Source organism: Raphanus sativus, chromosome 9, assembly GCF_000801105.2.
Source record: "Raphanus sativus cultivar WK10039 chromosome 9, ASM80110v3, whole genome shotgun sequence".
Taxonomy (NCBI): Eukaryota; Viridiplantae; Streptophyta; class Magnoliopsida; order Brassicales; family Brassicaceae; genus Raphanus; species Raphanus sativus.
In genome coordinates this window covers 36890044-36913316 of record NC_079519.1, presented here as the reverse complement: position 1 = coordinate 36913316, position 23273 = coordinate 36890044, and the positions used below count along the sequence as shown (strand labels likewise).

The following is a 23273-nucleotide window of genomic DNA, read 5'->3' as shown; positions in this document are numbered from 1 at the left end:
TTGAGACATGATAATTGAAGTAAAAATCTAATCAAATATGTACTTTGAAATAACATGTTCTAGTTACATATGATGAGAATAACAATATTACAAGACAAAAACAAGATATGAAAAATGTTATTTCACTCACAACCTAAAACATTTTTAACCAGCTTTCAAAAAAAAAAAACCTAAAACATTTGAAGCAAGTTGAGGTTGTGCTCTGTTTCCTCCTCATGAACTCTCAAATTTCTCATTTTTGGCTTCAACCTTTCCCACAAAATCAACCTAGTTTCTTCCTCACATTTCACCTCCAGATCCTCTAGATCCTTCACTGAATCTGGCAACTCGCACCTCCAACACTTTCTCATCGAGATCTTCTTCAGCTTCTGCAGCTTCCCAATCTCTAAAGGTAACTTTCTCAATCCCAAGCAATGAGATATATCCAGAAACCGCAAATTGCTGAGTCTGTCAGTCTTTTCAGGCAGCTCAGAGAGATTAATGCAAGAACTCACCCTCAACACTTCCAACTTATGCAAGTTGCCTATAGCTTCAGGAAGTAAAGTGAGCTTGTTACAGTTTGTGATGCTAAGTGTCTTCAATGACACAACTTCACAGACCCAATATGGTAACTCATCAAGATCATAGCAATAGTCTATGTCAATCTCTTGTAAACTAGGCAGAGCTTTAGAGACATCTACTTCTTCAGTGTCATAGTAAACCTCACCGAAACTACACATAACCAAAGACAACTTCTTGAGACTGCGGAGGTTCAACTGAACAATGTCCAGCAACGTGACTGAAACTTTTTCTAATCTGATCCGTTTAAGGTTTGGTAATAAGCGGAGACATGAAAAGTTTCTCAAGCTTGCTGGATAGAAACCGTGATTAGTTATTGTCAGAACCTTTAGCTTCCTCATTCCAGCAATGAAGCTTGGTAATGCATAGTCCAATGAAGAAAGATTCAGAACTAAAGCCTCCACACTGGGACAATCTACCTTAACCCAATTTGATGAGAACGAATCATCTGGCAACAACAACAAAAAAACAAGAAAGACCAAACACAGTTATAGTAAAGTCAGAGATTTGTATAATAACTACGTTCATCAGTTACTTACCTGTGGAGATAGACAATAGAGAGGCATTAACAACAGGTCCATTCAAACACCAGTCTGGAAATGTATCCTCTCTTATCTCCAAGTTCAGTCTCTTCCTTTCCAAGATTGCTTCTGATTCGCTTTGATGGATAGCCAACTCCCTAAGGATATCATGTTGAGTGACTAAGAACTCATTGTAGAAACCATCTTCAGTCTCATTCCTGCTCACAAACCAATAAAAATAAGTTCCTCTAGTGGTATTGATGTCAAGAAGGTGCAAACATACCCGAGAGGAACAAGTTTAAGTAGATTCTGAGAGGCAAGGTCTTCAAGGTACTTCATACACAAGATACTACTACTTTTACCGTATAGTTCCATCCATATGTCAATGATTACAGAAGCACGTATCCTTTGGTCCTCAAGAAACGAGCCCATGTCCAAGAAACACTCTTTGAGATTAGGTACCAGTGCATCGAAGCTAGGCTGCAGACATTCCAACACAGTAGGCTGAGAAGGACTGTCAAGAATAGTTTCCCCTAGAGTCCAGCTTTCCACCTGCCCTTTCCATGTAGTTAGAGATCGTCCATTAAGTGAAACGCCAACTACTTCAATTACTATTGGGAATCCATTACAGCGTTTCAATATCTGCAATGTCCACAAACAATACAAGTGATCACTTGAAGTTGTTGTTCGGTTACAAAAAAGACATTTAATACCTTTTGGAGAAGATCTTCATATTCTTTGTCAGACGTCTTATCAGGCCGTGATGCCCATTGAATGAGAAGGGCTCTAGCATCTCCATCTTCCAAAGGTTTCAAATGATAGTTGTATCCAAAGCTCGGAAAATCAAACCGAGAAGTCACCAAGATCTTATAATCTGGCAAGTTAATTCGAAATTTCTGAAGCAACAGCTCGGCTCCTCTCCACACATCATCCAGCACCAACAGTATAGGACCGTCTTTTCTGAGTTTCACCAGCAGTGTCCACAATCCAACGGCTGCTTGAGACTCATTATCAAACGTATGTGGAGCGTAACCGTTGTGCTGGAGTAGATTCTGTACTATGGCCGAAAAGTTGGGAGTACTTGAGACAACATTAAATAAGATATGCTTGAAATGCCCTGCCAAAAATGTAAACAACACTTAGATGATTAGAAACAACAAGTACAAAAGTCAAACCTATATAAAGGCTTATAATACCTTTGACATCTGCCTCGTGGCAAAGCTGAGTAACCAGTGTGGTTTTCCCGCAACCGGGAGGAGCAGAGACCACGAGGTTAACCACGGAGTCGTCGAAGAGTCTCTTCTTAAGCTCCATCAATGGCCAAGCCAATCCAACGAGTGCCTTATCAAGCTTAGGAACAGAGCAAAGGTCTCTAAAAACAGAGGCGGGAACAAGACTCATCGTCAAGCCGTCCATTTTCTTACCTAAACTGTACACCATGTCCACAAGGTGGTCCGCAACACCCAGCAGCTTCAACTGGTTCCTATACTGAAGAACCTGTAGATCAATACCACAGAACTTGGTCATTTCTCCATTGATATCCTCTATATCCCTGGCGTACAGAGACTTCTCGTAGAACCAGACGGGGTCGTCTCTGAGCTTGCAAACCAGTATATACGCTTTTTCGATCGTTTCCATCAGTTTCTTTAGCTCCCCTGAACTAAGATCCAGCTTGTTTTGCATCGAATCGATCTCTCTGGTCAGCGGAAGCAATCTCTCCATCGTTTCTGCGAGATCTTTGGATAAGGGTTTGAAGGATTTGAACTTCTTTGCCTCTTCGATCACAAATTTCAGAGCCTCGGAGACCAACGCTCCCCCAATAGAACCTAATCCCAGTGAAACCCAATCGTTCATCTTTACTTCTCTTTCTTCGCACCAAACACAAAAAAAAAAAAAAAAAAAAAACTCTCAGGTTTTGTCTGTACGATTTGAGATTCTCTGACATGTTAGAAAGAAAAGTATTAGCTTCATTGCAAAGCGATCCTGCAGTCGTCCTCGATGACGTGGAAAGTCCTTTCATTACAACATATGATACCTTCCTTCCTGCTTCCCACTTGCCGCGCTATTACTAGGAAACTGCGATAAGCCGTTTAACCATCCGCGTCGTCATTCCCACGCGCCGTAGGTGGTTGGTTCGGTAGAAGGAGCGTGTTTTCTGTGCTCTTTTCCCGCGTGCGAGCTTATGCGGTTTCTTATTAGTTTTAGGCCACCACTTAAAAGCAAGCCCACTCGCAAGCTTTCTATTTCTATGGGCCCATTTCTCTTAAACTGCGTATGTTTTTCTTTCTTTCTTTCTTTTTGACTTGACACAAAATGCGTAATTAAAAAAAATGCTCATGATTTGAGATTTGCTAGTTGCTACAAGACAATGGAAGGCTCGTTATTTAATTTTGGAGCGGTCGAATTACGATAAGAGACATATCATGTGACTGTCCATCATCGTGGTAGCTTCCACATGTCATGATAGTGCCAGCCCCATGTTGACTCTTGTATATATGCATGTCACTTGATTAGTCTAAGTAGTTATTAATAAGAAATAAGAAGAAAAATAATCAAAATTAGTGGTTGATATTTCTTTTTAGTTAAACCAATGATGCGTAATCAACTACTCCCCCACATGCTTCCTATTTTTATTTTTTTTTGGTCTAAGACATGCTTCCTATTTTTGTCTCAATAATCCTCCCGGCACATCATTATGCTGCATAAATACGATTTCTTTGGTATACTTATTCCTTACGTATTTGTTCACCAAGTCAACTATCAAATTTAACAACTTTTCATGCTTATAGATTGAGTGTACATAAGTGAACGTAATTGATATGTCTCAGTTATCTAAATGTACGTACTTTTATAAAACAATGGAGTTGCGTACTTGCGTTATGTCGTATGCATGCATGTAATCCATGAACCTTTTGATATGAATCCATCCATTTATAACTGCATGTAATTTTTTCGTAACTTTAATTGGATACTTAACATATGTATACTTGACATCATCCATTTAACTTTTGTATGCCGTATTTCTTATATTTTGGTGGGCTTAACATTTTATAATTCTATTAACTATAGCGATAAAATGTAACAATCTGATAATATATATTTTGGTCAGTCGGTGTGATCATATTTCACAACTGCGAGTAACTCGACATGTCTTCAAAAATAATAATACCAAATGTCTTTCATCAGATTCGCATGTCCCAAAAAAAAGAACTATATACGTTTGCAGTAAATCAGCAAAAGTGGCACAAATTTCAACAAGGCAGATGACCATAATAAAGGTCCATAAACATGATAATAAAATAGTCAGATTCCTTTTCGTCAGACGAATAATATTCTACTCTTGTATCAAAATTATTTATCCTATTGTAGTAGAAACTACAAAGTTCTTTTATATTTGGTGCCAAGAAATGAAATGAAAAGAAATGAAAAGTCTTTATTGGGGACGTGAACATGAAGGAAACTGCAGAAGGGCGAATCTAATCAGCGATAACAAATTAGGACACAATAATATTTCCTTAAAGCATCTATTGTCTTTTCCTCAGTTTCGTTCCTTTTCGTTTTATATTTTTAATTTTTTTTTCAGTTTCCTTTTCTTATGGTATCGTTATGGGAGTAGTCGAATAATGAAAGCTAATCTTTGGCTGGAAGCAATAATCATATATCCAAAACGCGTGAGAAACCATTCAATTCCCTTGTCACCATATTCCACTATCCTTTTCTTTACATTAACTCATGTGACGAAACACAGAAAAATAAAATAACGGCGAAAACTCACTCGAGATCTTCACTGTCATTGATTGGAACCACCTTCATTACTTTTCCCCTCTCACTTACTTATGTCACCGACTCACCCTCACCTCTCGCTATCTAATTGCATATTTTATAGACCAAAGTCCCTTCAAATCTCAAACCCATTTTAGGAAGAGTTTTTTTTTTTTGCTTGCAGCAAGTCCCTTGTCTGTACCATTCTTTTAGCAAGCCATTGAAAATGGCACTCAGACCAAGATTATCTTTGCTTCATCTCCTCGAAGTTTTGGCTCTTTTGAGCAGCCTGGTGATAGTGAAAGGAGAAAGCCCTTACAAGTTCTACACATGGACTGTGACTTATGGCATTATCTATCCTCTTGGTGTTCCTCAACAGGTACAAATAGACTGTTTGATCCATTTTTTTTTTGTTTGATGCTCAGACCTTTTAAAGACTCTTTATTAATATTCTGTTTCTTTCTTTGCTCGTTTTAGGTTATTTTGATCAATGGTCAGTTTCCTGGTCCAAAGCTTGATGTTTTGACTAATGACAACATCATCCTCAATCTCATCAACAAACTTGACCAACCCTTTCTCATGACCTGGTAATTTTATACTGTTTTATTAAACCCCTAAAGATTTAAAGAATAAACCTTCCTCTGTTTTTGTGTATTAACTACTATTTACAGTTTGGGTCATACTCCAAATGTTTTATCTGATCTTTTGTCAATGTTTATGGGGCTAGGAACGGAATAAAGCAGAGGAAGAACTCATGGCAAGATGGAGTGTTGGGAACAAACTGTCCAATCCCACCGAACTCAAACTTTACTTACAAGTTCCAAACCAAAGATCAGATCGGAACTTACAACTACTTCCCTTCCACCGCTTTTCACAAAGCCGCCGGTGGGTTCGGAGCTATAAATGTCTATGCTAGACCTAGGATCCCTATCCCTTACCTTCTCCCAGTTGAAGACTTCACTCTGCTCATCGGTGATTGGTTTAAAACCAACCACAAAACACTCCAACAGCGTTTAGACTCTGGTGGGGTTCTTTCATTTCCGGACGGTATGCTCATAAACGGACAAACACAAACTACATTCACAGGAGACCAAGGTGAGTTTATAAAACCTCTCAGCTGTCCACAAAAACTGTTTCTTGTCGCTTACGTCATGTGTCTCTGTTTGTCTTTCAGGGAAGACTTACATGATCAGAATCTCCAATGTTGGGTTATCAAGCACTTTCAACTTCAGAATCCAAGGACATACGATGAAAGTAGTTGAAGTTGAAGGCTCTCACGTCATGCAAACGGACTATGACTCTCTTGATGTTCATGTTGGCCAGTCTTTATCACTCCTTGTGACGTTAAACCAATCTCCTAAAGATTATTACATCGTTGCGAGCACTAGGTTCGTGAGATCCAACCTTTCTGTTACTGCTCTGCTGCGTTATTCTAACTCAGGCGTCCCAGCTTCTGGTGATATGCCTCCTCTTCCCCCTGGAGAGCTTGTTTGGTCCATGAGACAAGCCAGAACATTCAGGTAAGTAAAAAACAGTTACTTACTATAATAACGTGAGTGCCAAGGATTAGGTCATCTTTTAATTGTGTTTTTCTTTTAGGTGGAACTTAACAGCAAATGCAGCAAGACCAAACCCTCAAGGATCATTTCATTATGGAAAGATCAATACGACCAAGTCATTTGTTTTCTCAAACTCAGCTCCTTTGATCAACGGAAAACAACGCTATGCAGTGAACGGTGTCTCTTATGTGAACTCAGAGACGCCTCTTAAACTTGCTGATCACTTCAACATCACCGGAGTTTTCAGCACGAGTGCCATTCAGAGCTTCCCCTCTAACTCTCCTGCGACTGTTGCGACATCAGTTGTTAAAGCATCTCTCCATGATTTTCTTGAAATTGTGTTCCAGAACAATGAGAAGTCAGTGCAGTCTTGGCACCTTGACGGTTATGACTTTTGGGTAGTTGGGTGAGTCCTCTTCTTCTTCTTCTTCTTCTTGCATAGCGCTTTAACTCTGAACTGTTTCTTTGTTATGATACGTAGATTTGGTTCTGGACAATGGACACCTGCAAAGAGACCACTTTACAATCTTGTTGATGCTCTTACTAGACACACAACTCAGGTAAGCATTTTGAAATGGAACTGGAAGTCTTGTTGATACTACTAGTTTTGGTTTGTTTACTATTGTTATCTTGGGCATGTAGGTGTACCCAAACTCTTGGACAGCAATCTTGGTGTCTTTGGACAACCAAGGGATGTGGAATATGAGATCAGCTATATGGGAAAGACAATATTTAGGACAGCAGTTCTATCTAAAAGTATGGGATCCAGTACAGAGTCTTGCCAATGAGTACAATCCTCCTGATAATCTTCTTCTCTGTGGGAAGGCTATTGGAAGACACACTTAGAGATTCATCTGCTCTTCATTTAAGTTCATTTCAAATGTATTTGGTTGAGGTCTATGGTTTTGTTCTTTCTGGTCATATGATAGTATTGCTGGTGGTGGGCTATTTACATATGTAGTGGTAAACACAGGGAAGGATAAAAGTTAGGATTGAGAGGTTACTGAGTTTAAAAATAATCTTTTGTAAAAGTAGTGTTTTTTCTAATCTTAAGAGCATTTTCATATAACCCTCAATGCATCTCTAGTTTATATTTTTTTATGGTTTACAATTTAAATGAGAAAATAAAATTGTTATAAATGGAAGAGAAAAATAGATGAATCTTTCAAATGAGACTTTTAATAAAAAAACTAGTATACTTAGTTAAATCACTTGTTTATATTTTATGATTTAGAATTTGATTTTAAAAATTAAACTAATATATTAAATTTACTATTATGAGTTAAAAACTCATAAGAATTTTTGTATGTTAATGATGTTCAAATGTTTTCATTTTACTATGATTGGAGAGATTATCCTACTCTAACTTTTGATAAGAAATCTAATTATTTTGTATTCATTTTTGTATCAAAATCCAAAAGTATGATAAAACAATAAAAAAATACCGTAGTGCTTGTTTAATGAAATCTAATAGACCAGGTAAGGTTTCATGTTTGTATGAGATTCCAAAATCATAAAATTTGAAACATCTTTGCTAATGAAATAGATTTATAGAGTCGATTTTAATTGTTACCGAGAAATAGTGGGCCTAATAAGCCCAAATACGGGAGATCCATACCCAAAATAGTAACAACACAACACATACACAGAGAGAGCTTTGAAAACGAAATCTCGATGAGAAGAGACAAAAAGGGAGAGAGCAGTTTGTCTGATCAGAAATCTCACTAACTTCGGAGGAACCCTAAGTCAAATTGAATTGGGTGGAATATGAATTGCGAAGCTTGTCATCTGAAGGAACTGGTAACAATCTCTCCTTCCCTTCTTCTTCTTTGCTAGTTCAGTCCCCATCGATTCCTGTTTTTGTTACTTAAAAATTTTCCACCTCGCAGGAAGTGGAATCCTTCGAGATACGCGAGGTTCTACGCTGTAAGTTTCTCACAGCCCCTTCTCTTATCTGTTTGGTAGGAAGTAGGTTCGATTCATGTCATGTGCGTCCAGGGTTGTTAGATCAGTTAGCTGGTCTCGGAGATCATGTTTCAGTTTTGACTTCTTGGTTAGATTTTTTAGATCATTTCTGTATTGGGATATACATCTTCTTAAGCTTCAAGATGTTTTTCTTTTTCTTTTTCTGATAAGACACGTACACACTTGTCTTTGTCATTTCTATCTGATTGTTCCTGCAACTTTGATTTGGATTTGATTTGATGATGGGGGGCAGGCATTCTACATACTATAGTCTTTCACCGAGCACTTGGTCTTATCCGCCCTAAAGATATCGACTTGGAGCTTTTTGACATCACTTACGTATGTCTCTATGCTTTTTTTTGTTATGCTACATAAGAAGAAGAGATGTTCTATGCTTTGCTTTTGATTATTGTTGTGTGTGTGTGTCACCAGGTAGAATGTGGTGAAATCGAAGTGGAGAAGAAAATTGATGACAAGATTGAGCAGTTCATTACCTGGATTGACAAGCACCCCAACAAGAAAAGTCAGGTACCTTCTTACAGCATATAAAGGGTAGTGTGGCTTATCTGTCTTGTGTGTTTCTATGCGGCTGTTTAATGCTTTCTTCTTTCTTTTGTTACTTGCCTAGATATCTCTATCGTTTTATGAAGTCAAAACCAAACAGCCCTCTTGGTTCACTAATAAGATTGAACGGCTATACTGGGAACAATGGTATATCAATCTCAATGTCCTTCAGCAGCCCACTAAATCCCCGACCGGAAAGTCTCACCACTCCAAACTAGTTACGGACCCTGGAGGTAAGATCTTTATGAATTTCCCATCCTTTCATCTCTCCAGAATTGACACTAGAGTGGGAAGTGATTGTCATGTTTCTTATCTAATTGACTGTAGAGGAGTCTGAGGAGAGAAGTTCACGTAGGACACTGCTTGAGCAATCCCTTCAAGAAGTCTTGTTCCAAATCATAAAATTCGTGAATGAGAAAAAGGATCACGTTCCTCCTATCAACGATGGTGTTATCTACTGCCCCTTTGAGATCACTTTTCCTAGGTACATCAGTCTCTATTTATTCACCTAGTAAACTGTCCACACTCTGTTATGTTTATGTGCAGCGATCCCCAAGGTTCTTCTGTTTAAACTTTTGTTGCCTCAAGTGTTTGATCGAGTCTAATTTTTTTTTTCTTTTTGGTTTCAGCTCATCGGACTCAACCTTTGGGATGGATATGATCAAGAGGATGCTCCACAGTGGTGGTCATCCATCGATGCTCAGTTGATTTCACATTGCGTAATCCACGCAACTTTTAATTAGTAGTAGTTCAAATACACTTGATGTTACTGGGTGCAGACCTAACTCCAGTCAACACTTTTGTTTTTATCTCCTACATGCATTTCGTGTGTAAATATGTAACACTTGCCTCTCTTCCTAATGTTTCCGAAGTTAATTTCCTTAAAAATATTAAATTGGATGCTTGTAGTCCAAGATTTACCATATTTGGGATGAACATTAGAGCCAAAAACAAACAAACACACTACTTAGAGCTCACTAAACTGAAAAGTTAAAAGAGTAGGAACTAAAAAAACTAGATTTTGAAAGCCTAGGACTCAAGAAGAAGCTGGTGGTCTCAGTCTCACGCTAAGTAGTCTCCAGCCACGAACCCGACTTTGTTCTCAAGACCTTCCAACTGCCAAGTAGTGTGTACAACTGGAGCCGCATGGCTTGTAGCAGCATCAGAAGCTCCAGTGGAAAAGGGCCAGAACGTTATCCCTTGCCCATCGAAATACCCTCCATGACCAAGCCCAAGTCCAAACCCTTCCAGCCCATTAAAACCACCACCAGGCCCATGTCTGCTCGCCGTGGTGGCGTTGTTGTTGCTGAGTAAAGTGGTGAAACCGCCGTAGAGAGACGACGGGTTTCCCTTACCGCCACCACCGTAGGAAGACGGAGGAGGGAGAAGAACAGGCGTCGCTTGTAACGGGAAGCTCCGGCTTCCGACGGCGACGGAGGAGGAGAAAGCTCGAGAGCGTTTAGAGGTTTTGCGGGAAACGCCTCCGACGGGAATGTCGCGGAGAGTACCACCGTGAGTCCAGTAACGGCGACAAGACTTACAGAAATGGCGCGGCTGCGAGAAGTTGTAGTTGTTGTAGTAACAGAACTTCGTGTTGGTTGAGTTACAGCGAGGACAAGGGAGCTGTTCTTGCTGATCCGCCACGGCTCCTCCGTGAGGAACCTTGGTAGTTAACCGACGCGATTCGTTGAAGTCAGAAGGCATGTTTTGAGGAAGATAGAAGAACGTTAGTTTAAAAAAGATGTTTTAAGCTTTGAGTGTGTTGAATGATGGAAGTTTCTGAGGGAGTGAGGTTCCTTTTATGGGGAAAGAAGAGAGAGAGAGAGGGAGCAAAGAGGTGGGGAAGGAGAAATAGAGTGTGAAGCTTTTTGACAGAGTTGTGTTGGGTTTATTGAGTACATAGACAGAGAAAGAGATGCTCTGCTTCTTTCTCCTTAAGACTTTCTCTCTCTCTCTGCTTCATGATACGTAGGTGGCTCTTCTTTCAATATTTTCTGTTTTGAATATTATCATAATGAATAAGTAAAACCACAAATTTCTAATCTATATTCATTATCCTATCACATGTTTGTTGCATGTTTAAACACTTCTAAAGTTGTTAGGCTTAATTCTATCACATAATGTATGTAAATAAAAAAGAATGTAATTATGTAAATCAGAGCACTATCAGAAACGCATTGTGGAAACTGCATGAGTCAGTTGCTAACTCCTCTAAATGTAAAGTTTAATGCCTTATTAAGCAACTTAGTTAATAGCTATAATAACAAAAAAAAAAATCAAAATAAATTTTGGTCGCCACAATTTTTTTCTAAAAATAAATGAAATTAACAGTAAATTAATAGGGGGAAAACAAAAATATATAGATTTGATTGAAAATATATCAAAAGCGACCGCATGGGAAGCTCAAACTGGAGAGAGTAGGCAACGACATGCAAAAACGTAGGAGACTATTGAGCTTAGCTATTTATGCAGTTCCCAATAAGTTCAACAATTGTATTGTTAGGGGCTCGTAGCCAGTTTACTCCTTTGAGATTAGTGTTATTGCCCAACCGTACTTGTGTCATCTTTCCCAAAATGAAAAAAAAGCATATGGACCTAAGACATTGATGGCGTGAGTAGACGTGCTACCAATTACCACAGTACCTCAATATTACCCGTAGGAAAATCATACGTTTAATCTAAGTTAAACTAGCAGTTTAGCATAATGTATTATTAAACATAAACCAACTTGATCATTCAGCTTTAGGCATAATGATCTTATGCGGTTGCGGTTTAAAGGCCATGTGGAAAGATACCAGGAAGACATAATAATCGTATGCTCTTCAGGAATAAGACATGGTGAGAGAGAGTATGCATGACAGATGTGGGCTAGGGGCTAAAACGGTCAAAAGAAATAGAAGAGATTCGTTTTCTTTGAAGAGACAGAATCAAGCCAAGCATGTCGGATAAAGAATGAATCTGGAGAGTAGGAAATACGAAGCATGCAAAATCTTCACACCATAAACAACGAACGTATTAGAAAGAGACATGTGAGAAGTGTGTGTGTGTATGTGTGAAGACGTGTCTACTGGTTCAGAGCCGTCCTTTCGCTGTGTACCGACCAGTCTAATCTGGTCAAGGTCTGACACAACTCTCTTTATCCTATTCTTTTTGTCATTTACCTCTCTTGAGTGCGAGTCCTCTCTGCTTCATCTCTAACGGGCCTTTAAGATTTATGCCATTCGGCACGTGGGCCTTAATATAACACTTGGAATCTATGCGACCATTGCTTGCCTTCTTGCACAAAAGGACATTTAAAATCTAGCGTGCACAGGCGGAACTGATAGAAGCCCATTAGTTGTTGTTACACCTAATTATCCTCTCTTTCTTTTTTGCTATTTAATTTTTAGTTAATACATTTGACCCACAAAAAAAAATCTTAATATTTTTATAGATGCTTGAACCTTTATGTTTTTAAAATAATATCAATAGATGTGATGTAATTGTATTCAAATGATATGCAATCTGACATGACAGTATAAATAAATAATTGCAATAATCGTACTTTGTTTACAATGGGCCTAAATGTAAGGCTTTTATGTTGTGTTTGTGCATGTTTCACCAAACATCCCATTATGAGTTGGAAGATACTCAAAGCTGAAAATAACTTTACTTGTGCATGTCATGATCTAAAGACTAAAGCCATGCATGATATGTGTCCCATTTCGAAAGTGAAATCGTGGTCATCATCATAATAGTAAAAGGTACTCCAACTACGAAATTAAAACCAAAGTAAATAGATTGAAACAATAATTATAAGAAAACAAAAAGGAACAATAATTACAAAACAAAATTAAAATTTAGTCTGTTGTTGAGCCCACACACTACCTACTAAATTTAATTGGTTTTAAATTTAAAATCATATTCATGGCTACTAATATGAGAAAAATGTAGGTGCTATAAATAAACCCAATAAATGTGTGGGTTGGATCATAAATTAGGTAATTTATGACCTACCTCTTCAAAACCGTTTCAGACAGATATTGAAGAAGAATATTGGTGAGGAGGTAGACGAATTACGTAAGTAGAGTTCTTTTTTCAGAGGAAAAAATACCAAACAACAACCAGGAAATAATATCTGAAGGTACTAATACTAGTTTTCTTATCTTGTATGAATAGTCAAAACAATAACCAAGAGTATACGTATCTTTCATAAACTAGTAGCTGTATAGTTTTTACCACCAAAAATTGTCAAAAACTATCTTTGAAAATTTTCTACGGTCGTGGTGTAAAAGAAGAGAGATAAAGAGACTTCACATCATTAGAAAAAGAAAATGTGAGGATCTTTTACTTATAGTTGTAAAAAAAAAACTTGAGAGCTTCAAAATGAATTGAGAAAAAAAAATACAGTCAAGCAAAAAAGAGAAAGAAGGAAGGTTTCATGGGTCCCAGAATAACTAAAAGACATCAAAATCGAATAAATAAAAAAATTCAAATAAAATCATATACAATATGCTGCGTCGATTGATTGATTAAAAGAAAAGAAAAAAGAAATAGGAATTGGAAACAGCAAGTAACAGCAAAGATTAAGCATTTGATTGATATTAAAAAAAGTCAAAATAGCATTTTGGGATTTTCGTCTGAGCCTCCACGAGTAGCTCTCTGTTTGTGGATCTGCGCTATTGGTTTTGAGGATTTGCGTCTCCTTCTGGTCCTCGTCTGCTCTGTTCAAGAGACGACAAAAAGGTTTTGACTTTTTTCTTTATTTTTGATCCTCTCATGTCGGGTTTGAGATCGAAACCAAATCAAGTTGCAATTTTAACTTGTGGGTTCTGTTTCTGATCATCCCAGGTTTCTAAAATCACCGACCTTTTTTAGTTCTTACCTGATTAGGGGATTTGATGCATATCTCACTTTGGAAGCCAATCTATCACTGCGCTGCTGCTGCTCTAGCTCTCGACAAGAAGAGCAGCAGAGATGTCTCTGAGTCCACCAAAGCTCGAAAGCTCCACGAATCCAAGCTCAGGGAAGCTCTCGAAGCTGCGTCAGAAGACGGCTTACTCGTCAAATCTCAAGACATTGACGAAGAAGAAGACGACAACGAGCCTCGAGATAAAACCCTTGGACGGTCTAGATCACTCGCTAGGCTCAACGCTCAACGCGACTTCTTGCGCGCCACTTCCATCGCAGCTCAAAGAGCCTTTGAGTCAGAAGAAGCCTTGCCTGAGCTCGTAGAAGCGTTGAACACGTTTCTGACAATGTATCCAAAGTATCAGTCTTCGGAGAAAATAGATCAGTTGAGAAACGACGAGTACTTCCACTTATCGTTACCTAAGGTATGTCTTGACTACTGTGGATTCGGGCTGTTCTCGTATCTTCAGACGGTTCATTACTGGGACACTTGCACGTTTAGTTTGTCTGAGATTAGTGCTAATCTGAGCAACTATGCTTTACACGGTGGTGCTGAGAGAGGGTCTATTGAGCATGATATCAAGGTTAGGATCATGGACTACTTGAACATCCCTGAGAATGAGTATGGTCTTGTGTTTACTGTCAGTAGAGGCTCTGCTTTCAAGTTGCTTGCTGAGTCTTATCCCTTTCAGACCAACAAGAAGCTCCTGACCATGTTTGATCACGAGAGCCAGTCGGTTAGCTTGATGGGTCAGTGTGCTAAGGAGAAAGGTGCTAAAGTCGGTAGCGCTTGGTTTAAGTGGCCTACGCTTAGGCTGTGTTCGATGGATCTTAAGAAGGAGATTGTGAGTAAGAAGAAGAGGAAGAAGGATGCAGCTACCGGTTTGTTTGTGTTTCCGGTTCAGTCGAGGGTGACAGGGTCTAAGTATTCTTACCAGTGGATGGCGCTTGCTCAGCAGAACAACTGGCATGTCTTGCTTGACGCTGGAGCTTTGGGTCCTAAAGACATGGACTCTCTTGGCTTGTCTTTGTTCCGGCCTGATTTTATCATCACTTCGTTTTACCGTGTGTTTGGGTTTGACCCGACTGGGTTTGGTTGTCTGTTGATTAAGAAGTCTGTGATTAGCTGCTTGCAGAGTCAGTCCGGGAAGACGGGTTCAGGCATTGTGAAGATAACACCTGAGTATCCTCTGTATGTAAATGACTCCATGGATGGCTTGATCGGGTTTGAAGATAATGATATCGCAATTAATGGGGATAATAAAGCATTGGGAACTCAACTACCAGCGTTCTCTGGTGCTTATACTTCTGCTCAAGTGCAGGATGTCTTTGAGACAGATATGGACAACAATGAGATTGGTTCAGACAAAGATGGAACAAGCACTGTGTTTGAGGAAGCTGAGAATATCTCTGTGGGTGAATTGATAAAGAGTCCGGTTTTCAGTGAAGATGAGTCAACAGATAGCCAGCTCTGGATCGATTTGGGTAAAAGTCCTGCTGATTCTGATAACAAGCACAAGAGTCCATTACTTGTGGTTCCTCAAAAGCACAAACGAAGGATCTCTTCGCCTAAACCAGCTTCAAAGGCTAGTAACAGTGGGAGCAATGTTCTCTCGTTCGATGCTGCTGTTTTGTCAGTATCACATGAAGTGGTTCAAGCAGACACGGGAGAAGAAAAAACTGAGATAGACACAAGAAGTCCTCGGTTGCGAGTTACTGAGATAGAAGAAGAAGAAGAAGATGGAGGGAGCAGTAAGCTAATAGCTGAAGCAAATGGAAGCTCTGGAATCAAAGAGAGTGCAATAAGAAGAGAGACGGAAGGTGAATTTAGACTGTTGGGAAGAAGGGAGAACAATGGTGGGAGACTCCTTGTGAATGAAGGTGAACATCCCAGTAAACGAAGAGTATCGTTTAGATCAGTAGATCATGGAGAAGCATCGGTGATCAATTTTGAGGATGAAGAAGAAGAAGATGGAAGCAATGGAGGAGCAGAATGGGATGATGATGATCAGAGAGAAGCAGAGATTGTTTGCCGCCACATTGATCATGTGAACATGTTAGGTCTCAACAAAACCACCTCGAGGCTCAGGTACCTCATTAACTGGCTCGTGACTTCTCTGCTCCAACTAAGGCTGCCGAGCTCAGATCCTCCAGGTGGAGAGCACAAGAACCTTGTCCAAATCTATGGTCCAAAGATCAAATACGAACGAGGATCTTCGGTGGCATTCAATGTGAGGGATTTGAAAAGTGGAATGGTGCATCCTGAGATAGTGCAGAAACTAGCTGAAAGAGAAGGAATATCTCTAGGCATTGGTTACCTCAGTCACATAAAGATCATTGATTCAAGTTCTTGGAAACAGGTGGATCCACATGGAAAAAGCAACGAGTTCATAAGAGTTGAGGTTGTCACAGCATCCCTTGGGTTCTTGACAAACTTTGAAGATGTTTACAGATTATGGAGTTTCGTGGCAAAGTTCCTGAGTCCAGGTTTTGCTAAACAGGGGACACTCCCAACAGTTATTGAAGAAGATGATTCCTTAGAAACTTAAAAAAAAGAACACATGAGCAATGGATATCTTCTTTATATTTTCTTACACTTCCTTTATTGTACTTATATCTGAGAACAGACTCACGTAGTGTTGATTTTTGGAAGTTATATGAACAGAGGCAAGTTTGCAGCTGTCTGCATATTGTAACTTGATTTATTTTCTGTGTTACACAATTCATTGATTCAATACCTCTATTTTAGATATATCTATACCTAGCTACTCTCTGTGACATTTGGTTTGCTTTCAAGATTCCATCATCTTTATGAGAAACGCAATCTCCAACGCAGATTCCTTGGTCTGCAAGAACCGGTTTTCTTCCACAATATCAGTCGTCAAGTTGAGCAAGACAGGGCGTCCCGGGTCACTGAATGTGTTGTCACGAACTCTTGCAACCCATTTGGCAGCTTCCCATACACCAAATCTGACAATGCGAGAGAAAAAGAATCTCAAACATCCATAGGAGGCAGAGAGGATAAAGCATCTAGTCGAACCATGAGAAGATTGGTTACTTACCGAGTATTGAATGAGGAAGTAACTAAAACTGCTGGATAAAGAACATCTTTAGGAATGTTGTCATAAGGAGAGTATTCACGTATGGCATGAAAATCATCGATATCTCCTGGATATCCAAACTCTTCGTAATCCTCTGCCGTTAAGGGTAGTATTGGATGTATTAGAGTATGAGTTGGATCAAGAAACGGAACCTGAAACAAAAACAAAAAAAAACAAAAGAAATGTTTATATGGTTTCATTACTTCTTTTTTTCTGGAGCTTGCTTATTACCTTTAGAACAGCAGCTTGGAAGAGATCAGGACATTGATTGATGGCTGAAGCAACCACAAGCCCTCCTGCACTGTATCCCCAACCGGCAAGCTTGTTTTCTTGAACTATATTGTTCTCAACAAGGAACTTGGCACAGTGAATGTAATCTTTAATGGAGTTTAGTTTCTTTGCGCCTCTTCCTTCTTGATGCCACTTCTTTCCTTTTCCACCTCCGCCCCTGAAAAGAAGCCAAAAATTGATACATATCTCCATGCATAATAGCTTTAAGTACTTTTGAGAGAGAAGAGAAAAGATGGGACTGACCTAACATCTGCATATGCAAGAACCCATCCACGGTCAAGCAGGCTTTTAAGTTCACTACGCCATCTCTTATCGAGCATTTCACCATAAGCACCATGAACATGAAGCAGACCAGGTTTTCGGTTCTCCTCTCTCTGAGCTCTCGAGTAAACAAGAGTTAACGGAACCATGGCTCCATCATGAGAAGAGACTTCATGGTGATCACACGCATAGAACTCTGTTAAGTCATTCCACAAGTTGTCACTCTCAGCAGTAGTATCCTCAGTATCAAAGCTGACGATTCTTGTCCCTGAAGGTATATTAGGGCTCTCGGTGGAGTTTGCAGTGCCATATAAAACACGTGTTCTTTCGTGAAGCATGTTTTGCTGCTGTACGATGTTCCATTTCCCATTCAATAGATCATAATCAACCACCGCATCAGGCATCTAAAAACCAAAAATGATTAAAATTAGCAACTAACCAAAACTATTAACTACAGAAGTAGAAAGCAGCAAGATGAGTTGTTATCTTACCACAGGTGACGAAATAGTGAACCGCATTGTTGGAGAATTGAAGTCGTAGTTTGTGCCAGGAGATATTTGAGAAACGTGCTTTGGAAGAGGAAGATAACGAGGTTGAATATCTCTCAGACGAACCGGTACCTGTTTAACAAGAGATGAGCAAGGTCAAACTTATTCACAGAGAAACATTCTGCTAGATGAAAGTAACCAAGTGGGGTAAGCTTTCACCTGCTCTGTCTTGAGAGGTAGATCAACCACACAGATTTTAAAGCTCTGCATTTGCTTCACAATGAGGGATAGATGCGTTTTGCAGAAATCAACATCCTCTATGATTAATTCAGGGTCGTCAATAAAAACTGGCTGCAGGCAAAAGATGAACCATATAAAGATAAGAGACTGGGAAAAAATGATACTAATCATCAGTTTCTGTATCAGCCTAACGAACCTCCCAGATCCTTGGACTGGAAGAGAAGTGAACAGGACTACGAAGGAGATAATGATGGTCGAGTGTTCCATTGTCTTCGGAAGCATCAGTGAATAAATAGAGGAATCCCTGATGATGCTCGATGATACAGTGTGCTGGAGCATTGTGTTCCCAAACCAATGCCAAACCAGAAAACGGGTCAGCTGCATTTATCAGAAAGACCTAAGAGACATAGTACTTGTTGTTACCATTACAAGAAGTTTAGTTCGGCGAGAACAAAAGTATTAAAGCTGTCAACAGATCAATTTTAGAGCCTTCACCTTGGAAAAGGTAGGAGAGAATGTATTTACAGTCACAAAGTGGAAGTCTTTTGTATGTCTTATGTTAACATGAACATTGCCTTCGGTTTCTTCATGAAGCAAAACATCCTCATCTGTTGACCCGATCGTGCTACAATAAATCCTGATGACAGAACCAACAAAACTTATAGTTAAAACCAGACAGACAAAGCCTGATGAGAGGGAAATCTGATTTACCTGAATGGACGTTTTTTCTGATCAGTGACGACATAAAGCAAAGCCTGACCGTTCTTAGCCCACGCTAAGTTCGAAACACGGTCTGCGTGAGGCTTACTACACAAAGCACCAGAGTTCAAGTTTCTCACACACAATCTAAAGTAGTCGTTGTCCTTATCGTATATAGTGTATGCAAGAAACTTGTGGTCAGGTGATATCTCCGACATTTCTTCATAAGCATAACCTACAAACACAAAAAAAAAAAAAGATAGTTCGTTCATTCCTCTTGAACCTTACAAGTAAGAGAGACTCTAACTGTTTTAATCACCTCCAAATCTATCAGCTTCGTGATTGTAGTCAAGCAGCTTCTGCTCAATCCTCTTCCCAGAGGTGAAATCAAAACCTGCAGCAGGAGACTTATGAGAAATGAACTCTTCGTGCAAGCTCGCTAGTCTCCTACACAGTACTGGATACTGCTTCCCTTCTTCAACCCTTCTATAATACAACCTGTTTTACACATAAAGATTCAAGCTTTTCACCACCCTTTAATCTCAATACTCTTGAAATCAATTGAATTTGAGAAAAGGACAAGAAAGTCTTTTCCTTTCAACTCACCAAGGTCCCCAGCGAAGAGGAGGGGTAGAGAGATCAAAAGACAAGCGGGAAGCCATCTCGGACTGGAGCTTGCTCTGTATCCGATCCGTATCGGCCAACACAGCTTCGGTGTACTTCTCCTCTTGCTCCATGTATATATCCATGTGCCGCATCGCCACTTTGTCCTCCAGCTTTGACATCCAGCTGTAAGGATCCTCCCACGTCGCGTCCTGGAAGGTGAAGCTCTCTGGCTTCTTCGGAGGTTTTGGTAGCGCCGGTGGTGGTGGTGGAGGAGGCGGAGACTTCGGAGGCTTGTAACGGCGGCATTGTTGTTGTCGGAAACGGCAATTATAACGGAAGGTCCGGGAGAGATGGGAGAGCATTTTTATTGGGAGGGGTTTACAAAGAGAGGGGTTTTGACTTTTGCGTCTCAGTGATAAATGTCACTCCGTCATATAACGTTTGGGCTTATTATCATGAATTGATTTCTTGGGCTTTGTATCATGTAATGATTGATTGGGCTCATTTTCATGCATGATTGATTGTGCTAAATATCACATAACTCGGTTTAGTATCATGTAATGTTTTTAGGCTTATATTTGGGTTTATAGAGCTTATTGTTAGGTTTATGGGGTTTATTATCATGTAACAATCGGGTTTATTATGATGTTATGATTTTAACCTTTTTTATAGCGCTTACGTCTGGGTTTAAAGGGCTTATATTGGGGTTTATAAGGCTTTATGTTTCACGGATGTAATGTATTATTGGGCCTTTTAAATTAAACTGGACGGCAACAAAAATTAAAAGTCTAGTTATTATGGATTGACTTTGATTTGATAAGGGATTGTAAAGAGTGAATCAGAGGCTGTACACATAAATAGAAGGAAAATAGGGGAGGGAAAGCAAAACATGTAACTTACACAAAAGTGTACCCTTCGATTTTCTCTAAAATAAAAAAAAAGTTCAATCATTAACCTTGTCAGACTGAAAAGTATCACATCAGGTTAGATCCTCTGCTTCAAAGATCTTCTTGAGCCTTTAAACCCATTGCTTCAAAGATTTTCACATCATATTCTTCTTGAATATTAATAAGATTAGTCAATCGCTACCAAAAAAAGGAAAAACTAATCAAAGAAGGAAAAAGAAAGAATGGTTGAAACGAGTGGGAAGGTTTCTTCATCTCCATCATCTTTTTATGCGCGTAGAGACTTGGAGTTTTTCAAGGTTTATCTTCCCGAGTTCAATTCTCGCGAACTGGTATGTTCCCTCTGTTATCTATGTTTCTTCACTAAGAGAACATTCCTTTTATATAGAAACTAATATAAAAAAAATTAAACTGATAGGTGATACCTCCAGCATTCATAAACATCTTAGAGAAGCCATTACCTAACCAAGTGGTACTAGCAGATGAGATCGGACGATCATGGAACGTAGAGACCAAGACTGAAGACACTGAAGAAAGAGTTGGTGTTGTTGTTTTCAAAAAAGGTTGGGGAAATTTCGCAAACGATCACTCTCTCGAGTTTGGAGACTTTCTAGTGTTTAGCCACGACGGCGTTTCAAGATTTTCCGTTACGATATTCGATAAAAACGGATGTAGAAAATATCTCGTTGCCGTTCCAACTAGGGCGGATAGATCTAGGGTTGCTGTTGAGAAAGAACCGGTTCTTGTTAAACCGTTTGCTGATATTTCTACCAAACGTTGTGGCAAGAGTTTGAAACGCGTTTCGGTTAAGGAAGAGCCTAGTGGTAACCGGGTTAGAGGTAAGTACATTTGATTGGTTTTGTACTTCGCCTATAGTGTGATTTAAATTATATATTGTTTGGGTGTTATGTAGATCCTTCTGAGATGGGATGGGTTCCTGAGAAGAAGAAACTCAAAGGATTTGAAGAACCGGTTTATAAACCGAAGAATCCGCATTTTGTGAGGAATATTACTACCGGATCACGTCGCCAGATGGTGAGTTAAAAGAACCAATCTATTTTTTTAGTTGTTAACACTAAATACACACAGTATGAGTTTTGTATGTTCTGCTAGGATATACCGACAACTTTTCTGAAATCGAACGGGATCGAAATGGAGGAAGACATAGAGCTATGTGATGAAAATGGGAAGAAGTGGCGAATGAAGATTGTGATTCACGATAGAGGACAAAGGTTCTCCCCTGGTTTGTGGTTGAGTTTCTGCCAAAGCCATAAGTTGACAACGTCCAATAAATGTTTATTTGAGTTCATCGTGAGAAGTAATGGGGCATGCAACCAGGTTCTAGTTCGCATCTTCCGTGGAACAATGCTTACTACTGTTACCAGAAATAGTTACCAAGTTCTTGCTATGTAACCTTTAACATTCAGCAGTATTACTATATTATATATGTTCGGTTCTTTCATAATCTTTGTGTTATTTCTTAGTTGCATACACTAGATACCAAAGCATAAATAGTCTGATCACTGCGGTTAAAATGTTGGTAGTGCGGTTCAAATGACTATAAGCTATCAAACAACATCTTGGATACACTTTTGAAGTTTACCATACTTTTTACAACACTCAGGTTTTTCTTATTTTTTGGTAAAAAACTTGGGCTTAACACTCAAGTTCTCAACATACCTTTTTTTAGTCAAGAACACTCAAGTTCTTAACTATACAAAGTATTGGGCGATATAGTAAACGATTGGATTGTGTTTTGTAACATAAAAATGTATTGGGCTTAAACAATGTATTTTTTTTATTATTAACCGGCATAAACAATGTATTACCATTTTCTATTGTTCAGAACATAAATCGATTAAGTTCCCACGTTTAGAAAAATGATTTATATCTCTACAATGAACATTAAATTATAGTTAAAAACATAGACCTTTACATATTAGTCATATTTTCAAATAAAAATTGTTCATAAGAATATCGTTTTTTCGCATATAACATAAATTAGTCATTTAATTGGTGTCGTTACGCAAGAAGTGAGACTGATGGTGATAATAAAATAGATGCAAGGCATTAAGAACGCGCTAAACGGAGGAAGATTGAGTCACTCAATTCTAAAGCAGATATTGCGCGTAGGAGAGCACACAGTTTGTTGCGTCTCTTTCTTCTATACCGAAAAAGCCAAATCAGCCACCGGTTTCCAAATAAACCAATGGAACTACGGCCCAATGTATAATCTATCCGCCCACTTTGTTTTTTCTTCTCAAAGATAAAAACATTTTTTAATACAATACAACTTACGATATCTGAATGCGAAGTTTCACCAATCCATATTATATGCTCTGTATATATAAATATCACACGAGTGTGCGTTGTTATAGACTCAAACAATATCTTCATTTGTTCCATCAACAACAAAAAAAACTGTCAAGATCTTTCTATTTCTTTTTTTTTGTATAATGGAGTTTGTGATTTCTAAACGAGTCCAGTCTGAGAAAGTAGCAGAACGTTTAAAAGAGGAACAAGTTTCCAAGGAGCTACATCTTAAGTCGTCTCAGATGCTGAACAAAAAAGCCGTTCTCAACCGCATCCGCAACCACAAATGTATTCATAACCTCAAGAGTCTTCTTCACATTACTGCTCCTAATGGCGGTTCCACCGTCGACGCGGAGTATCATACTCAGTGGATTGATAGTGGTGATGCCTTTTCTTGCCCTTGAAATATGACAGACTTTGGCACGTTTACGTGTATGTTTGTCACATGTAACCAAATATATTCAAGTGTCTTAAATGAATTTAGTAATGATTCACCGTTGATCTATAGCGTTTATGTTATTGGCATTCGTACGCATGCAATGCACATATT

General features: G+C 39.0%; 7 protein-coding genes across 8 annotated transcripts; 4 read left to right on the top strand and 3 right to left on the bottom strand.

Moving 5' to 3' along the window:
* Positions 1-14: 14 nt before the first annotated feature.
* On the bottom strand, positions 15-3187 carry LOC108833948 (probable disease resistance protein At5g66900). The gene is made up of 5 exons (XM_018607330.2): positions 2276-3187; positions 1793-2196; positions 1363-1721; positions 1098-1297; positions 15-1006 (listed from the first exon to the last, which is right to left on the bottom strand). Exons 1-5 carry the CDS (start codon positions 2931-2933, stop codon positions 171-173), a joined length of 2457 nt encoding a protein of 818 aa, XP_018462832.1. The 5' UTR covers positions 2934-3187; the 3' UTR covers positions 15-170.
* A 1656-nt stretch (positions 3188-4843) lies between these two features.
* On the top strand, positions 4844-7471 carry LOC108838319 (L-ascorbate oxidase homolog). The gene is made up of 7 exons (XM_056994246.1): positions 4844-5220; positions 5319-5428; positions 5569-5936; positions 6016-6361; positions 6441-6806; positions 6882-6960; positions 7043-7471. Exons 1-7 carry the CDS (start codon positions 5068-5070, stop codon positions 7244-7246), a joined length of 1626 nt encoding a protein of 541 aa, XP_056850226.1. The 5' UTR covers positions 4844-5067; the 3' UTR covers positions 7247-7471.
* Positions 7472-8046: 575 nt separating this feature from the next.
* Positions 8047-9837, top strand: LOC108825652 (autophagy-related protein 101). The gene is made up of 7 exons (XM_018598979.2): positions 8047-8200; positions 8290-8326; positions 8619-8704; positions 8798-8893; positions 8994-9162; positions 9257-9413; positions 9559-9837. Exons 1-7 carry the CDS (start codon positions 8168-8170, stop codon positions 9635-9637), a joined length of 657 nt encoding a protein of 218 aa, XP_018454481.1. The 5' UTR covers positions 8047-8167; the 3' UTR covers positions 9638-9837.
* A 15-nt stretch (positions 9838-9852) lies between these two features.
* Positions 9853-11009, bottom strand: LOC108826539 (dof zinc finger protein DOF5.8-like). Its single transcript, XM_018599916.2, has one exon. It carries the CDS (start codon positions 10631-10633, stop codon positions 9992-9994), a length of 642 nt encoding a protein of 213 aa, XP_018455418.1. The 5' UTR covers positions 10634-11009; the 3' UTR covers positions 9853-9991.
* Positions 11010-13371: 2362 nt separating this feature from the next.
* LOC108827914 (uncharacterized) lies at positions 13372-16571 on the top strand. 2 transcript variants are annotated; one of them, XM_018601427.2, is made up of 2 exons: positions 13372-13654; positions 13802-16571. In XM_018601427.2, exon 2 carries the CDS (start codon positions 13810-13812, stop codon positions 16366-16368), a length of 2559 nt encoding a protein of 852 aa, XP_018456929.2. In that variant the 5' UTR covers positions 13372-13654; positions 13802-13809; the 3' UTR covers positions 16369-16571. The 2 variants fall into 2 exon arrangements, with proteins under 2 accessions (XP_018456929.2, XP_018456928.2); XM_018601426.2 differs by having other exon boundaries at positions 13760-16571.
* LOC108827916 (uncharacterized) lies at positions 16492-19897 on the bottom strand. Its single transcript, XM_018601428.2, has 11 exons — positions 19506-19897; positions 19219-19397; positions 18912-19134; positions 18696-18837; positions 18397-18597; positions 18180-18311; positions 17964-18092; positions 17455-17876; positions 17152-17368; positions 16882-17072; positions 16492-16789 (listed from the first exon to the last, which is right to left on the bottom strand). Exons 1-11 carry the CDS (start codon positions 19865-19867, stop codon positions 16612-16614), a joined length of 2376 nt encoding a protein of 791 aa, XP_018456930.2. The 5' UTR covers positions 19868-19897; the 3' UTR covers positions 16492-16611.
* A 498-nt stretch (positions 19898-20395) lies between these two features.
* LOC108825957 (putative B3 domain-containing protein At5g66980) lies at positions 20396-21875 on the top strand. Its single transcript, XM_018599323.2, has 4 exons — positions 20396-20742; positions 20829-21249; positions 21324-21445; positions 21524-21875. Exons 1-4 carry the CDS (start codon positions 20635-20637, stop codon positions 21821-21823), a joined length of 951 nt encoding a protein of 316 aa, XP_018454825.1. The 5' UTR covers positions 20396-20634; the 3' UTR covers positions 21824-21875.
* Positions 21876-23273: the final 1398 nt, after the last annotated feature.

Excerpts from the sequence above, each read along its gene's own strand:
- LOC108827916 (XM_018601428.2), bottom strand. The coding sequence starts at position 19,867 with ATGCTCTCCCATCTCTCCCGGACCTTCCGTTATAATTGCCGTTTCCGA. Across the intron at positions 18,312-18,396 it reads CCAGTCCAAGGATCTGGGAG|CCAGTTTTTATTGACGACCC; the intron begins GTTCGTTAGGCT and ends TTTTGCCTGCAG. Across the intron at positions 18,093-18,179 it reads TACCTCTCAAGACAGAGCAG|GTACCGGTTCGTCTGAGAGA; the intron begins GTGAAAGCTTAC and ends CTTGTTAAACAG.
- LOC108827914 (XM_018601427.2), top strand. The coding sequence starts at position 13,810 with ATGCATATCTCACTTTGGAAGCCAATCTATCACTGCGCTGCTGCTGCT.
- LOC108825957 (XM_018599323.2), top strand. The coding sequence starts at position 20,635 with ATGGTTGAAACGAGTGGGAAGGTTTCTTCATCTCCATCATCTTTTTAT. Across the intron at positions 20,743-20,828 it reads AGTTCAATTCTCGCGAACTG|GTGATACCTCCAGCATTCAT; the intron begins GTATGTTCCCTC and ends TTAAACTGATAG. Across the intron at positions 21,446-21,523 it reads CCGGATCACGTCGCCAGATG|GATATACCGACAACTTTTCT; the intron begins GTGAGTTAAAAG and ends ATGTTCTGCTAG.
- LOC108838319 (XM_056994246.1), top strand. The coding sequence starts at position 5,068 with ATGGCACTCAGACCAAGATTATCTTTGCTTCATCTCCTCGAAGTTTTG. Across the intron at positions 6,362-6,440 it reads AGACAAGCCAGAACATTCAG|GTGGAACTTAACAGCAAATG; the intron begins GTAAGTAAAAAA and ends TTTTTCTTTTAG. Across the intron at positions 6,961-7,042 it reads TTACTAGACACACAACTCAG|GTGTACCCAAACTCTTGGAC; the intron begins GTAAGCATTTTG and ends TTGGGCATGTAG.
- LOC108833948 (XM_018607330.2), bottom strand. The coding sequence starts at position 2,933 with ATGAACGATTGGGTTTCACTGGGATTAGGTTCTATTGGGGGAGCGTTG. Across the intron at positions 1,298-1,362 it reads CTTAAACTTGTTCCTCTCGG|GAATGAGACTGAAGATGGTT; the intron begins GTATGTTTGCAC and ends GTTTGTGAGCAG. Across the intron at positions 1,007-1,097 it reads TCTATTGTCTATCTCCACAG|ATGATTCGTTCTCATCAAAT; the intron begins GTAAGTAACTGA and ends TGTTGTTGCCAG.
- LOC108826539 (XM_018599916.2), bottom strand. The coding sequence starts at position 10,633 with ATGCCTTCTGACTTCAACGAATCGCGTCGGTTAACTACCAAGGTTCCT.
- LOC108825652 (XM_018598979.2), top strand. The coding sequence starts at position 8,168 with ATGAATTGCGAAGCTTGTCATCTGAAGGAACTG. Across the intron at positions 8,327-8,618 it reads GATACGCGAGGTTCTACGCT|GCATTCTACATACTATAGTC; the intron begins GTAAGTTTCTCA and ends GATGGGGGGCAG. Across the intron at positions 8,705-8,797 it reads AGCTTTTTGACATCACTTAC|GTAGAATGTGGTGAAATCGA; the intron begins GTATGTCTCTAT and ends GTGTGTCACCAG.